Raw genomic sequence first — 16,488 nt, 5'->3', positions numbered from 1 at the left:
CATGATTCTGGGGTCCTGGGATCTATCCCTGCAACAGGCTCCCTGCTCAGCAGGAAGTTTGGTTCTCCTCCCCCCCTGCCCTTTCCCCTGCTCATTCTCTAATAAATAAAATCTTTTTTAAAAAATCACGTGATTTTTGCATCTCTTTATACAATGTTTGCCAAACATACCAAAATAAAATTGTATATTGTATATCATCTACTAAAATAAATGTTCCAGGTAAATGTGACTGGTTCTCTATGTTATCACTGCCACCCCTGTTCCTTCCCATGGGGTGTGTAATCCATTTTCAGATACTCCTCATCATTGTTATCTGCAGGCTCTTTAGGTTTGCTTAGTGTTGTGTTATTAACTTTCCTTTATTTAAGCAGAAAACACCTATGTATGAAGAGAAACACAATAATAAAGACAAGAGTCCATTCTTCAATTAGAATAGGTTTCAGGGGCACCTGGGTGGCTCAGTGGGTTAAAGCCTCTGCCTTCAGCTCAGGTCATGATCCCAGGGTCCTGGGATCGAGTCCTGCATGGGGCTCTCTGCTCAGCGGGGAGCCTGCTTCCTCCTCTCTCTCTGCCTGCTTCTCTGCCTACTTTCGGTCTTTGTCTGTCAAATAAATAAATAAAAATCTTTAAAAAAAAAAAGAATAGGCTTCAAACAGTTCTGGAAATAAAAGACAATCATCTGGTGTTCTTTTTTTATTGCTATTTAATCAAACACGATATATGAGGAGACATTCTGGGAGACAGTTTTCTAGAGACTGCAAAGTTGGGACCACTTTCCTTGGGGTGCAAACCCAGGGGATAGAGCTTTCCATTATGTTCAAATGCAATAATTTTATTTCCCTGAGAATATACATTTCTTGTTTTAGAAGATACCCTTTACCTTGAAGCCAGACCTATAGCTGTTTTTAACATCAATATAGAGGGGTTTTATTTTCTTTTGCAGTCCTGGAAAGTAGGTAGCTAATATCTTTCAAGACTTGATGGAGATTATTTTCCTTCTTTATATAGCAGAGCTATCTGGTCAAGATTTACCCACGAGAAAGTGACAACCCCAGGTTTTAGTATCTATGTGAATTTAGTGTAGCAATTGATAACACTCCCCTCTTTCCGTTGCAGGTGCGGGAGAATCTGGAAAAAGTACAATCGTTAAACAAATGAAGTAGGTATACACTATTTTATATGTTTGATATTTGAAGGCTGTCTGTGTACTTGACCAGTCTGAAAAGAAATACTTTGGGAAAATCTGACAGATGGTCTGTACATGTAGTTACTGGCAGAGCTGTCTCATTCACTGGGCGAGCCTCTCTCCTATCCTTTCGCAGGGAGCGTAACTGATGTGTGATATTGTAATTTCCATTTTTCTTTTAAATTTTGCCTCTCAACAAGATGCATACTCAAAGCAGTCATGTTTTAAATATATTCATCTGGGCATAATCTAGGGCTTTGGTATTGTGGGTATAAGCCATCGACATTTCAAAATATGTCTATCGATGACCCATTTGAATTTAGGAGGAAATGGTATTTTTAACCTAATTGGCATTTTTGCCTGCCTGGGGATAAAGTGCTTATTTAAAGTTATTACTAACATGGATTTCAATTTATCTTTATAGTTCTTTTCTGTATTTTTTTTCTTTGTATAATGAAATAAATAGACATGGATTTCTTAATGAGACACAAAAACTCTAAACACAAAAACTCTAAAATTCAAGAATATAATGTCTAAATGAATAAAATTTAAATTGGAGAGTGGAAGGGATTATGTAAAGCCTAATGGCTCCATCACTGCTGGAGAATTCTGAAGGACAACTCTTGCCATAGGAGAAAAAAATAGTCCTTTTTTTGGCTTATTTTTTGTTCCATGTTGGAGGATCTTGTCCTTTGGAATATGTCACACAAGGGTTTCATCCCAGTCAATGATATGATTGTCTATTTAGAATCTAAATCACTAGTTTTTTTCTTTCCTTTCAGGTAATAATGTCATGTAAGTTCCATACCAACAATTATTTAAGTCTCATTTTTGGAATTTCCTGACACATGTACTTGCAACCAAATTTTTTACCTTTTCTTCTGTCTTTGAAGAACAGGACACTCGTCTCTCCTGATCACTGTTCAGACTGCTCCATTCACACAAATCATCTCATACTCCCATCACACTCCCACTGTGTTCACCTGTTCTTTTCTTTCAGTTCTAATCATGCCGGAGTTCCTCCTATCCTATTTACCTCTCCATTCTCTATGAAGTTAAATGCAGTAAAGCAAAAAATAACCAGTTATTTGACTATCTAAAAATTAAACCCTTTAAATATATCAAACCATAATAAAATTTAAAAAGATAACTAGGAAAAAAACTATAATAAATAAGTAACTGACTGTCATAATATAAAAAAAGTCATACAGATTGCTAAGAAAAATAAGCTGCCCAATATATACAAATGGGAAGAGACTATGAACAGACAGTTCACACAAGACAAAATTCAAATATCTATTTAAAGCAATATAATGAGAGGCACCTGGATGGCTCAGGGTGTTAAGCCTCTGCCTTATGCCCAGGTCATGATCTCAGGGTCCTGGGATCGAGCCCTGCATCGGGCTCTCTGCTCAGTGGGGAGCCTGCTTCCCCCCCGCCCCCTGCCTGCCTCTCTGCCTACTTGTGATCTCTCTCTCTCTCTCTCTCTCTGTCAAATAAACAAATAAATAAAGCAATAATGAGCTATTCTTCATCTTAGTAAATCAGCAATTTTAAATAATATTACCCAATAAGGGTGAGGTTTTGAGAACTTAATATTTCTCATTACTATTACTAAAATTATTTGTTATAGCAAATTTGTAGAAATAATTTTTCAATCAAACTAGAAACCTGGGAAAATAATAACTTCTGATATAAATAGGTCTCTGAGAATTCTAGTAAAATAATTTAAATTTGAAAAAGCACAAAAGGAAAATGACGTAAACATGAAAATACGAATGTTTATGTACCAAGAGGTTTAAATTAGTCTTATTTAAAATAGAGAAATAAGGGGTGCCTGGGTGGCTCAGTGGGTTAAAGCCTCTGCCTTCGGCTCAGGTCATGATCCCAGGGTCCTGGGATCGAGCCCCGCATCGGGCTCTCTGCTCGGCAGGGAGCCTGCTTCCCCCTCTCTCTCTGTCTGCCTCTCTGCCTACTTGTGATCTCTGTCTGTCAAATAAATAAATAAAATCTTTAAAAAAAAATAGAGAAATAAGAGAGAGATTAAAGTACCCTAAATTAAAATAAAACACAAGGAAATAGTTTGCAAAAGTGTAGGACCAGTTTTCAATTGCAATATTTTGCATCCATTACAAGTTTCATGTATATGAGAAAGTTGTGATAGAAAATACTTAAACTAGTTGAAAAACTAAGACCGAAAACTGCATGAACATTTTACCTCAACTATGACAAAATACAGTTTTTTAAAAGGGAATAATATAGGCCAATATTCAATGACAGTTATTTCTCAATATTGGGATTAAAAGTTACATTGCACTTTCACTTTGAATACTGCTGGGCTTTTCACATTTTCTACAAGGAGCAAGCACTGCTTCTGTTATTAAAGGAGTCTCCTCGTTACCTCCTCCTTCCTTCCTCTCTTCAGTTGACTCTGTGAAGACTAGTCTGCCTTAACTCTCTTCACTCTTCCACCTTTCATTTACCCTTAAACGATTCTCATCACTGCTACCTTTGGCTTGCCACATCAATTGCCCTTAATAGCATCAATATTATCTCCAATTGCCATTTTGCCTGAAATGCTCATGAGTTCCTATTTTAATTCCATTCGACTCCACTGGACTTATCTCTTCTAAAACGTCACCCTGGCTTTTGGAATAACTCCTAGTTTATGTCCTAATTGCCTGCTTGACTCTCAGATTCCGCCTAACTCGCTGGTGTCTCTAATGCACTTGGCCCCCTTCTCTGCTTACTCTATAGGTTCAGATGAAAACTGCTACAGTACAATGATTTTCCCTCTCATCTTCAAGCAGACTGTCCCAGATTATTTCTTTCACATTCACTCTGTCTAAATTAGGGAAGCAGGTACTTCTACCTCCATATTCTATGGATCGGTCCAAATCAGAATACACAATACTAAGTTATCTCCCCGTCTGGCCTCCATGTCCCTACAATGAATTCCAGCAGCTGCAGCCTCTGAAGCAATTAATCCGGGTGTAGACATGCTGACATCCACTCTCTCAGTTTTGCCATATCTAAACAACTTTTGTCTTCAAGGGTGTCACTTATCCCTATTGTCGCTGCCTTAGCTTAAAAACCTCGAATTTCTGAACTGGATTAATACAATATCCTGCAAAACACTTTTTCCCTCCCTCTTCTTTCTTCCACTGCAGTATCCACACCAACACCAGTGGATTTCTTTAAAAAGAAAACTTATCTCTTTCCTGGACTGTATTCTTCATGAACTGTCAAGAACAGACTCCTTGAAGGAAACATAAAGCACTTTAGAATCCAGCTCTTATCTCTCTCTTCATTCTCACGTCCCATGACTTCCCCCTTCCTGCTTTCTACACCCAGAAATCCTGAGCTCACATAGTTCTGCGGGCTACAGAAGACAGGACAGCTGAGCGCCTAAGATCACAGGCTCCCAAATCAGAGTGCGTTTGTTGCCCAACTGTCTCACGTACTGAATAAGTTAGGGGTAGTTCCTTCATTTATCTGTGCCTCCATTTCTTCCCTGTAAAATGTAGGTAATAATCTTACCTTCTTTAAAGGACTTACTGCAAGAAATGAGAAGATATATAAGCACTTAACACAGTTCTTGGTACACACTGAAAGCTTGATCACTGTAACCATCTATTTGGTCATAACTGATCCTTCTGCCTAGAATGTTCTTCCTTTTCACTATCTGGAAATAACGACTTCTTGAAAATTCAACTGATCGTCATTGGTCCCAGGCAGTCTCTCATGATCCCTTACACCTACTCCCTATAAAATTTATCACTTTTTCTTTTCTAGTTTATTGGACCACATACAGACATTGTTGCTATATACACTGCACAAAAATGGATTTTATGCTCTACCTTTCCGTAATCTACTACTGTCCAATAGAACATTCTATGGTGACAGGGAGATTCTCTTTCTGTGCTCTCCAATATGGCAGCTCCGAGTCATATGAGGCCATTAACCATTTGAAGTGTGGCTTGTGTGAATGAGGAATTTAATTTTAATTAACAGGTGGTGGCTACTATATTGGACAGTAGAGCTCTAGCCTATAGGTTTTTGGGGAGGAGAGAAAGTAAAACCCATTCATTCTTTTTAGCACATAATACTCCATGTTACAGAAAATGCCCAGTAAAAGCTCATTAATTGGAACGGATTTAGGAATCAACTGCAAGTAGAAAGCTCCATCTCACAGAAATGAATTTATGCAGTCCCCAGAAAAACAAGGTTGCTTAAAGTCCTACTACAGCTGGATTTTTTAAAGTATGCTTTCGCCATTTTGCTTTGTGATGTTTCCTTATCCTATAATGAAAAGACAGGAATCAGAACTTGTTCCAGAAAGAAATCTTAAATGCCCCAAGTTTACTGTTAACTGCCGTTTTAATTTAGTAACTAAAATAACTTCCCAATTTCAGTTTTTGAGAAAGAACTGAGATTTCCTTAATGAACTTATTCTTGATCTATCCACAAAGATATTTCAACTGCATTTTTCTACAACCTTTAGTTGTCTGTTTTATTTACTCATTAAACTTATTTGTTTAATACAGCAAGATAAACATGGCCATGCTTAAAATAGAAATACAGCAATTACTGGCAAGCAAATATCAAAACAATCAATAATGGATATAAGAGCTACCTCTACTTTCACTGCAAAAATTCTTGTATTTAAAAGTTTTAATATCTTGGGGGGCATTTGTATTCTTTTCCCTATGCTAAAGCCTCTCTGTGAATAGTTATAAAACACAAATACTTCGGAATATGACTTCCAAAATGAAGCCTACAGATAGCACTTCAAAAACAACAACAAAAAGGAACGAGAACGTATTATACAATAAAGACACAATAAAATAATTAGAATATGCAGAGATTTTAGCTTTTGAAGGTAAATCTATTTTAATCTATTATTCTAAAACTATAAAACGCTGAGTTCTGATTGAGTGCCTGGAAGGAAGAGAGTTCAACAAAGTAACATAAGCCTTTCAACTTTGAGAACTAGTGGCACGTACACAGATGGAAAAGTAACAAGGGATTTAACAGCAGGTAACTACCTACATAAGAGAGAGAGAGAGATGCCTTTGTTAATGCTATAAATAGAACGCAGGCACTTCTATTTTCCAGTGTGTCTTAAGTGATAGGAAAAGAAATGAATGTTCTAGTAAATTACTTTGCTTCCTCTAGACATCAACATCATGTTACAAAGACTAGCTTCAGAACTCTGTATATTTCTTTGTCCTGCGAATCTGGAAATTTTTCTTTTGAAAATAAATAAGCTCTCTAAGTAAAATTCCTCACGATTTACTCATTTTAAATACTGGTTTACTAGGGTAAATTCTAAGTCCTCTTTCCCTTTAGCATGAGGAGCCCAGAAAGAAAATATTATATTAAATCTCAAGGATAATAATAAAATCCAAAGCCATAAAATTGTTCAGATTTAACATATACATATGGGTAATATTTTTTGTAACAAATATATACTGTAATTTTACTCAAATTATTGTTGATGTGTTTTAATATCATTAAAAAAAAAACAATTGCTCAACTCACAAAAGCTTTTCATGTTTAAATTATAGGATCATCCATAAGAATGGTTACAGTGAGGAAGAATGCATGGAGTTCAAAGCAGTAATTTACAGTAATACACTGCAATCCATCCTAGCTATTGTGAAAGCCATGACTACCCTTGGGATTGATTATGTAAATCCCACAAGTGCAGTAAGTATACAAATAATGACAGTTGTAGTCCTACAATGGAGTTTGAGCCACAGAACAATAGAACTAAATTTGTAGTACTAATCTACACCAAAAATTTAAGAATATAAAATATGAATTTTGGAAACTTTAATTCTGTTTAGTGTAAGATTTTTTTCTTTAAATGAAACTTTCTGTGTGCCATAATCTTATTTGGCATTAACTATTTTCCTAGGAATCAAACCTATTATCAAATAATATACTGTATTAGAGAAAAATAATGATATCTACTAAATACAAAAGAGTTCATTCTATAAAATCAAACTGCAATATCTCCATTTTTATTTTCTTAGTTTAATTGTGAGTCCTTTCATGGAGTGAACATTATAACATTATAGTAATAGTAATAACATAATTATTATTGTTCAACAATAACTATAATGCTGGGCAGGGAAATGACTATTTTCGAGTGCTAATTTTTTTAAAAAGAATTCAAAATTGTGTGATTAAGATGCCTGTATAATAAATACACTCAGGTAGTCAGAGTCATGCTTGTAAGGTAGCTTCTAAACAGTTTCATTTCATTCTATTTTATATGTTGTAATAATCATTTTATGTTAAAATACATTAAAAACTCACTTTGTTTCAAACAGTTTATGTGCAAATATATAGTACTATTTTAGTTGACAAATGGAACATAGAGCATTCTCCAAAGAACAATAGTTAACCACATGCAAAAAAAGGAGTAAAAGTGCATGATCAACAGGAAAACACTCATTTCCATTTGTTCTGTCCTGGAGCAGCTGGTTGCCTCCAGATGGTATCCACTGAGCTGCTCCCAGTGTAAACTTAGATACCCTGTCCACTAATAGTAAGAAAGAGAGGAAGAGCATGTTAATTATAGAGAAGAATATGACCCTTGTACTTTACTCTTCCTACCCCTCCAGAAGTTTAGGGTTTGACTATGTAAATTACCATTGGATGCCATTAGGATGAAAAGAAAAATACCTCTTTCATGCTGTTAATTAAAAAAAAGAATTTAATGGTCAACCCTCATCTTGTTCTGCCATTTTCCAACAAAGAGCACAGCAATTCTAAGTATGTCCTTAGGGCAGATGCTTTGTAAAGCACAGTCAGGAATTGGGCTAGGTTTCTCTTCCTTTTTTAGTTTTCCTCAAACCTGGCTCCAGTAAGTCACCGCCTTCTTTAGGTGACAGTTCCCCTCTCACATGTAAGAGGGGAACTTGCCAGAACCCAACTCCAATATCCTTGTATTCTTGACCATTCCACGACTTGGTGATCTCCTTTTTTATTTAAGCGTAGTTTGGTTATCCCTCTGACCTTGGCTGTTCCTAAGGATCTGAGACTTTAAATTGGCCCTTCAGAAACAACCTGCTATAAGCCCCATATTTAAAGATGTGAAAAATAAAGGCCAAAGACTATTAGCAAGGTAGCCTGCATTGCACAGCTAGTGTTTTGGGCAAAACCCACCTCTTCTGGCTTCCATGAGAGTGCTTTTCCTGATGCAAGGATTTTTGCAAAAATACTTTTAACAATCCAAAATGTTTGCTAATCCTCCACTGGTTATCATCTCAATGATCTGGCCCGCGGGTAGAGTGATGATAATAATACAGACTCTGCAGATTGCTGCCACTGTGCTGAACGAAACTTTAAACAAATGTAATTTATTAAACTGTACATTAAATGGTTAAAACAGAGCAATTTATGCTGCACTGAAGGACTGATGCAACTTCTCAGAAGGACCTATAGCCTCAAGGGTCAAACATCAGCTGTCAGGTACTATACTACATACCCCCAATTTTGATTTCAGTTGTTGTAAACTATAGTAGTTTCCGTGACCTTCTTCAGTATTTGATTTTAAGATTAATATACTCTTAACCCTGGCTTGAACTATAACCCTGCTAAACATCTATGTGTGTGTGGCTTTCAGAGTTCTATTGTTCTCTAGCTTTCAATTTAGCTGTTTATACAATTTATGTATTTTTATATTACAGTCCTAAAGGAAAATGTCCATAAGCTTTATTGGTTATTGGTTCTGTAAATTTGGACAAATTACTTAATCTCTCTACATTTGGGTCTCTTTATCCACAAGATGTTAGTGCTTTTTTCACTGAGTTTCAAGGACTATTACAGAAGCAAACAGAAATATAGGAAATCCACTTAAAAACAAAATACTTTAAGATCCTAGTAAATACTGAGTATTTATTTTCCAGTAATCACTCTAAATATAAGCTCATTAAAATTTATATATTAAAGTCTACACATCTAACATCATTTGAAAAAATTATATATTTTTTTAAGATTTTATTTATTTATTTGAGAGAGAGACAGAATGAGAGAGAGAAAGAGAGAGAGAATATCAGGGAGGTAAGGGGCAGAGAGAGAAGCAGACTCCCCACTGATCAGGAGCCTAATGCAGGGCTTGATCCTGGGACTCCAGGATCATGACCTGACCTGAAGGCAGAGGCTCAACTCACTGAGCCACCCAGGTGCCCCTGAAAAAATTATATTTCATTAAGCTATGATTTATATGGCAGACACTTGACACGGGATGTACTGAGGAATCAGCAGTAAATAAAATAGGAGCAGTATCTTCCCTCAAGAGAAGGAAGTCTGTCACTGAACAAGTAATTACAAAGCATCAACTATTTCAAAAGTGCAGCACAGCTGGATGGAGAGCCAAATTCTCATTTATGAAAAGAAGTACTGAAAAAGGAAGTCTGTCACTGGGGATGGGGCACAACTAGTACGTTTAAGAAACGTGTCTGTAAGCTCTGTAACATGTCCACATGTGTAAGTGGTTGAAAACGTACATTTCAAGTCCAAACGAGATAATGTGTAAGAGATCGAAATCTCAGTAGTATTGGCATTACACTATGGTGTATAATGTGTATTAGGATATGGATGGGATCAAGGAAGTCAAATATTTACAAAGAGAAGATACAGGTATAAAGGAGAGTGGCAAGTTAGGTGCCTGTGCTGAAAAAGTAACATTTTCGGGGCACCTGGGTGGCTCAGTCACGGGGATCAAGCCCCCTTCAGGCCCCCTGCTCAGTGGGGAATCTGCGTCTCCCTCTCCCCTTCCCCTGCTCCTTTTCTCTCTTGCTCACTCTCTCACATAAATAAATAAAAGCTTTAAAAAAGAAAGTAACATTCTCTGGTCATTTGGGAGGAATAGGAAGTTTGGAGGAAATGATGTGAAAGGAAGAGGAAAACCAAGTTTTTATCAAATCACAGAATTCATTGCAAGGGTTCCAGAGGGGAGTTATCTAAGATGAAAGGTCTTACGAGGTCAGGAAAGAAGTCTATTTAAAGTCTACTGGATTCAATAATACAGAGATCACTGGGGATATCATGAGATGGGTTTTAGAAGAGTTGTGGATGCAGAATCCAATAAAGTATGTTGAGAAATGAGAAGAAAATATGGGAACAGAGTATAAAGACATTTTTAGCAACTATAGCTGGGGAGGAGGAGAGAGAGAAAGTGAACCTATAGCTGAAAGAGGAATGAAGCTAACAGGAACATGTTCTTGTTTTGGTTTAATACTTGACAGACTAATCTCATAAATACACAACTTGTAAAGGGGAAAGTTGAAGAAACTAGAGGCAGACATAATATAGGCATTTAGTAAATTTCAACGTATCCTCTCTGGATATTATTCTATTTTAGAGCATCTAAAACATCCACTACCAACTTAAAAAAATGTTGAAAATTTTAACACTTTATCACATGATTTGAGTGTTGCTGTGACCATCCTCGAGACAGTGTTCTGCAAAGTGAACCCTATAATATGAACCAATGAACACTGATTTCACAAGATGTTCTAGGATAAAAGTTCTGTGATCAAGTAAGTTTGAAAACATATATTATAACAACTTCTTGGAAATTGGCAAATTGCAGGACTCAAAGGCCCTGAGAAAGTCCTGTAGTAACAAAACTGGGCATTTCTTAACCTGACATTTCCCAAGATTATAAGGTTGTGATATCCTTTTCCTTCCTTGACATATTGTTTATGCAATTTTTGGAAATATGACTCAAAGGTTTAAAATGAGTTCCACAGGGTTCCAGGATCACCACCACCTAATATTGATGAGGAAAGCCTGGATAACTTGTAGAGAACATGTATTTTGCTTTCTATACAACACTGTACCAGATCTACACAACCTTGAGAGAATGAACTATTCCAGAACCACCATAATTCCCAAGCTTTTCTAAATATATCACAAGGAACTAAAATCTCTTCACAGTGCCACTCAAACTTCTTTGGAGCTATTTGAAAAATGTGAGAAGTTATTGGAGAACTTTTTAAGTTTCTTTAGAAACTGAGGTCTGAGCTAATCAGTGTGTTCTCTTTGTTGACTCATTTGTTCTACAATATTTCTGAGACATACAATGTGTTAGGTTCTGCTCTCAGTCTTAAGGATGTAGAAATAAACAGAACAAAAAAAAAAAATCACTGCCTTCATGTGCTTATAATCGAATTTAGAAGGTACAAAAGAAAGATATATGCCCTATATAGGTAGTAGTAAGTGCTATGAAGAAAGATCAAGGAAGGCAGAGGGCTGGAGAGTAAGGAAAAGATGAAATTAAGGGTGGCCCTGGAAGGAATTCTTGAGGGGGTGATATTGTGGGAGAAACCTAATGATGTTGGAGATGGGCCACAGGGAAGACATGGAGGAACAGCCATTCAAATGTTCTCAAATGGGGGTTTCGTGAGTTGAAGGAACAGTAAGAAGTCTAATGCACCTTGAGGAAAGAGAAACAAATTGTAGGGGGAGGGAAAGATGGAGAGGGAGAGACTGAGAGACAGAGACTGAGAAAGAAAGCTGAAAAGGAATACATGGTTTATTAAAACATGTAGAACCTTGTGAGCCATGGCATGGGATTCTGGGTTTTGAGTGGGATGGGAAATTACTGGAGCTTTTAAAATATGAGTAAGATTATCAGTAGGAGTCAGTTTTCCATCATTTGGCTGTTTACATAGAAGACAGCTTTTCGTAATACTGGCTAATTTTGGTATTATATACTTTAAAAATTCAAATGTGATTGGGGAGCCCAATTCCTTAAAATACATGAATTTTGATTCTTTAAATTACCATGTCAGTCCTTTAATAACTATAGAAGAACTTTATGAGTTAACATACAGTATGTCCAGTAAGATATTATTTATTGTTGTAGAAAACTCTATATTGCCAGGATTCTCAACTCAGGCTTCACATTTGAGTCACCTGAAGATTTTCAAAAATACCTTTGCAGAATCTGAACCCCAGAGGTTCTGCCTCATTTTGTTTCAGTTGAGGTCCTGGTATGAGTATTTTTTAAAAACTGCCCCACATGCTTATAAGCCACAGCCTGGTTTGAAAACCCCCACAACTGACTTTACCTATGCAAGCAGTAAGCTAAAAAATAAAAGGTCTTTCAGCAAAAACCAAGCTGATAGGATGGCTGGCCCTTTGGGGGAAGTACTAGGACTGAAGTGGTGGTGGAAGAATACTTTGACATTTACATATTCCAGATGAGAATGTTTTCATGGTATCTAGTCAAATAAAGTATAAACTGAAATTGGAAAAAAATTTTTTTAATGAAAGTGTATATTAGAAGTTAGCTGGTCTGTAAAGGTATGCTAACAGGGACAACCTAGTTTGAGCAGCTGTTTCATTGCATCCTTTATCCTAAATGGCACACTAACAGTGAGAGGAGGCAAATGGGACAATCCCAGCTAAGCTGGCTGGGTCATTCTTTGCTGGATTTGCAGCCCTCTCTCACAACCAATTTATCGGGAAGAAGGACTTAAAAATTTACTGTGCCAATATATGAAAATGCGGTCAATCCTTAGATTTGGGCCATTTATAATTTTTGGCTTAACAGTCACCGATCAGTTTGGGTTAGCAATAAAATCTGAATGTGAAGACAGATGTAATAAGATTTTTAGTCTTAACAGAACCTCTCTGACAATGAGACCACCTTTCCGTTTTTAATGCAAAGAACAGATTTTTAGTAAAATGGTGAAATAACCATTATTACTTCTTTAAAATAATAAACTGAATTGTATCAGAAAAGCAGCAAGTTCGCACGGCCATTCTTCACTGGGAGCATTCTTCACTGACACTGCACAAAGTAGTTTGAGTTGGACTCTTCTTCTGATGCTCATTGTCTTTCTTGGTTTGGCATATTAACCTCCTAGTTTTGGATTCATTTGTAAAAGACACTGTATTTTCTCCTTGCATTTTGACTGAGATCTCAATGGATTTGAAGTATTATTAATCCCTTTGACATCATATTCCGAAGTTAATGATATATACCAAAATATCCTCATTTCACCATATAATGTTACATAGTTTCTGCAATGGACAACTCTTTCACCCAGCCATTAGAAGGAAACTGACCTTAAGATACACTCAATAAATGGTCAACAAAAGTATTACCTAAAAGAATAAGATAAAAATAATGAAACTGAAATGCTTTATTTAAAAAAAAAAAGGTATGTCATTCCAAGTAACAATACATTTTTATCACTGTCACAAAAACATTGCTCTAGGAAGACCAACAACAACTTTGCGGGATGGCCAACACTCTGCAAGATGGCGGCATGACACCTGAACTGGCTGAGGTAATAAAGCGACTCTGGAGGGACCCCGGAGTTCAGGCCTGCTTTGAAAGGGCATCTGAGTATCACCTCAACGATTCAGCAGCTTAGTAAGTGAATGCGATTAACAGCAATTACAGTTGAAACATTTTATGCTAAGAATTCTCAAAGTCAAAGATTACAAACTCTGTGTTTGTAATCACCAATGAGGAACACAAACAGCTTTATATTTTTTAGACTGAAAGAGTAATTGAAGAGAAATAAAGATCAAAGTGACATCATGAGATTTAAAAATCTAAGCAAAGGAGCATTTAAAATAACTGATTTTGAAACTATTTGCCTGAGACCCCTATTTTGCAAATATTTTCTCCCAAATGAAAGAATTAATCACTGTGCACTGTGCTCAACATTAACACAGTTCGAGGACATGCATACTAAGGTTCCTGGCTATTCATTTCTTTTCTAGTCCTATTACTGAAATCATCTTCTAAAATAATTTTATTAATGACACATTCTTTGGCTCCTTTGGTTCGATGATTAGCATACAGAATTATAGAAGAAAACAATGCTTTCTAACACATTTGTGTATTGTGGGATTCTGTTTGAGTCTCAAGAAAGATTGTTCAATTTTCACAGCTAGTATCACCTACCTGGCAATTACGAGCCACAAGGAAATTTGGAGGTTATGACAACATGTATAATTTCATTATCAAAATTATTTTAAATTTCTATTTTAGTAAGCAATTTTTAAGCTACACTGTGGCTATATGCCTGCATGTGTGTACATGATACAAATATAATTTACTTATTCTATATTTCTGTCCATGCATACCATGTCTAAAAAGGTATAAATAAAGTCCTTTCGATGAACTCCCAACAGAACATGTTAGTAGTACTTAAAAAAAAAAAATACAGGCAAAATGAAGCAAATGAAAAGTTATGTCAGGACAGAACAATGAAACTTGCATGAGACTTCAGATTTCTGATCATGACAGTCAGAAGGATTATGGAGAGGAAACAAACCATATAAATTTTAGGAAAAGCTAACAATAGTCTTCTGTGATTACTCACTCATGTTCACTTTAAAGTCCAAAGCCCTTGGAGGAAAGCCCCGCTCTTATCTCTTTGGTGGAGGAGAGAATACCTACCATCATATGATCACATAAACTCAAAAAACTGTTTTATATGTCCACTAGGTACCTTGCCACATTTTAATACTCACAGAACTATGTAGTATAGAGAACCCGGCTTTTTTATATAAATCACTGATTAGGGCAGTCACAATAAGAAACTGAATTGTGGAATATTGTCCTAAAATGTTGCAAAACAAAATTCTAGGGAAGAAGGAAGAGATTAAGAGTGTTGGTGTAAGTGCTGCCAAAGCGAGGGCAAGACAGTGTTGGGGACCACGAATTTCTGTCCCCTCCAAGATCCTTCTAGCTGGCCTAAGAATCATATTGACATGAGACAGATTAACAGGAGAAAATCAAATGTAATAGGCATACATACAGGGAATCTACATGACCATGGAAATATCAAAGTCAGGCGAAATGAGGTATATATGTTATTCTGAACTAAAGAGAAGGGGGTAGTGGTCTGGGACTTGAGAGGAAAGGAATGTGTTTCACAGAGAGGGATGAGCAGATGTTTGGTAATCAGATGTTTGCCCTGCCATACAGATGGGTCACTCAGATAAAATGTATCTCTGCCAAATCAAGGGCAAAGACTCTCAGTTTAGATTCTTCTATGTAGTTGAGGGAGGGACAAAAGTTCTCTTAGGCTTGCAGGTCGCAGGTACCTTCAGCTCAAAATAATCCACATGCCAAAGAGGTACCTTCTGGGGTTCAACGGGGTGGGGGGTGGGGGGAGGGTAACGTCCTGAACCACTTCAATAGCTGTACTTAATAAATTTAGTTTTGGATATTCATTAGCAATTAAGCATTATTTTTTCATTCAGATAGTCTAAGACGTGTGTTTGAGATTATATTATTATGCTTACCAAACACTTTGCTCTTTAGCCGCAAAAAATTTACATATTTTATTATTAAAATAGGCAGATGAAATGACCTTTTATAGTATTTTCTAGTATTTCTATTCTTTAGTTTCAGTTTTTCTGACATACAAAATACATAATTTGCCATGGAACTATCACATTACAGATTTGTATTAAAAGCAATTATCTGTTCAAGTTAAATGCAATATTACACATTTGTGCCAATTTTGTGAATGTTGCCCATATTATAATGGTTTTAAATACCCTGACTGATGTACAGAGCAGTAGAACAACAAATCTGATCCACCCTCCACCCTTCACTCCTACCTCCGTGTCTAAGAAAATTTTCATTTAAAAACCTCCAAATTTAAATATTAACATTTTCTGCCCTTAGAAGTCCTTAAAAGATTATGTAAAACACAAAGAAAAATAGTTGAATGGCCATTGCTTTCTTCCAAAAATTAACATTTTTTTTCAAATACTGCATTATATTTACATTTTACCACTAAATATATTATCAGATAGGTACCAAACCCATGTCTATTTTGTATGTACTGTACAGGGCAATGGCCTCCTTCCCTCTCTCCCTCCCCCCCTTTCTCTTTCTCTTCTCCCTTTCTCTCCTTTTCCCCCTATTTCCTTTTTTTCTGTTTTCAGTCAAAATAGGATATTATTTTTTCAAACCTAGAGCTCCTTCAGGGCGTCTGAGTGGTGCAGTCAGTTGAGCTTCTGATTCTCTGTCTCGACTCAGGTCCAGATCTCAGAGTCAGGTCAAGATCTCAGGGTTGGGAGACCAGCCCAGGTCAGTCAGGCTTCCTGCTCACCAGGAGACTGCTTAAGACTCTCTCTCCCTCTGCCTCTCCCTCTCCCCCACTACTCCCCATCCCCCACCCTACCCCTACCCCCACTCACGTGTGTGCCTGCACTGCTCTCTTGCTCTCTCTTTCTCTCTCTCTCTCAATTAAATAAATATTTAAAACAAACAAAGAACCTATAGTCCCCTTCAAATTTAA

The 16,488-nt window shown here is 36.6% G+C and overlaps 1 protein-coding gene across 1 annotated transcript in view; it reads left to right on the top strand.

Annotated features, from left to right (window-relative positions):
* GNAT3 (G protein subunit alpha transducin 3) overlaps nt 1-16,488 on the top strand; it is a gene marked incomplete at both ends in the record, with an annotated part of 53,815 nt that overhangs the window by 21,185 nt on the left and 16,142 nt on the right. The window contains 3 exons of the mRNA XM_080818260.1: nt 1,117-1,159; nt 6,757-6,898; nt 13,435-13,592. Coding sequence (XP_080674386.1) covers nt 1,117-1,159; nt 6,757-6,898; nt 13,435-13,592 — 343 coding nt within the window. The remainder of the gene's footprint in view (nt 1-1,116; nt 1,160-6,756; nt 6,899-13,434; nt 13,593-16,488) is intronic.

Source organism: Martes martes (assembly GCF_963455335.1).
Source record: "Martes martes genome assembly, chromosome: 11".
Lineage (NCBI taxonomy): Eukaryota > Metazoa > Chordata > Mammalia > Carnivora > Mustelidae > Martes > Martes martes.
The sequence above is the reverse complement of the archived record's forward strand: the minus strand, read 5'-3'. Positions and strand labels throughout refer to the sequence as shown.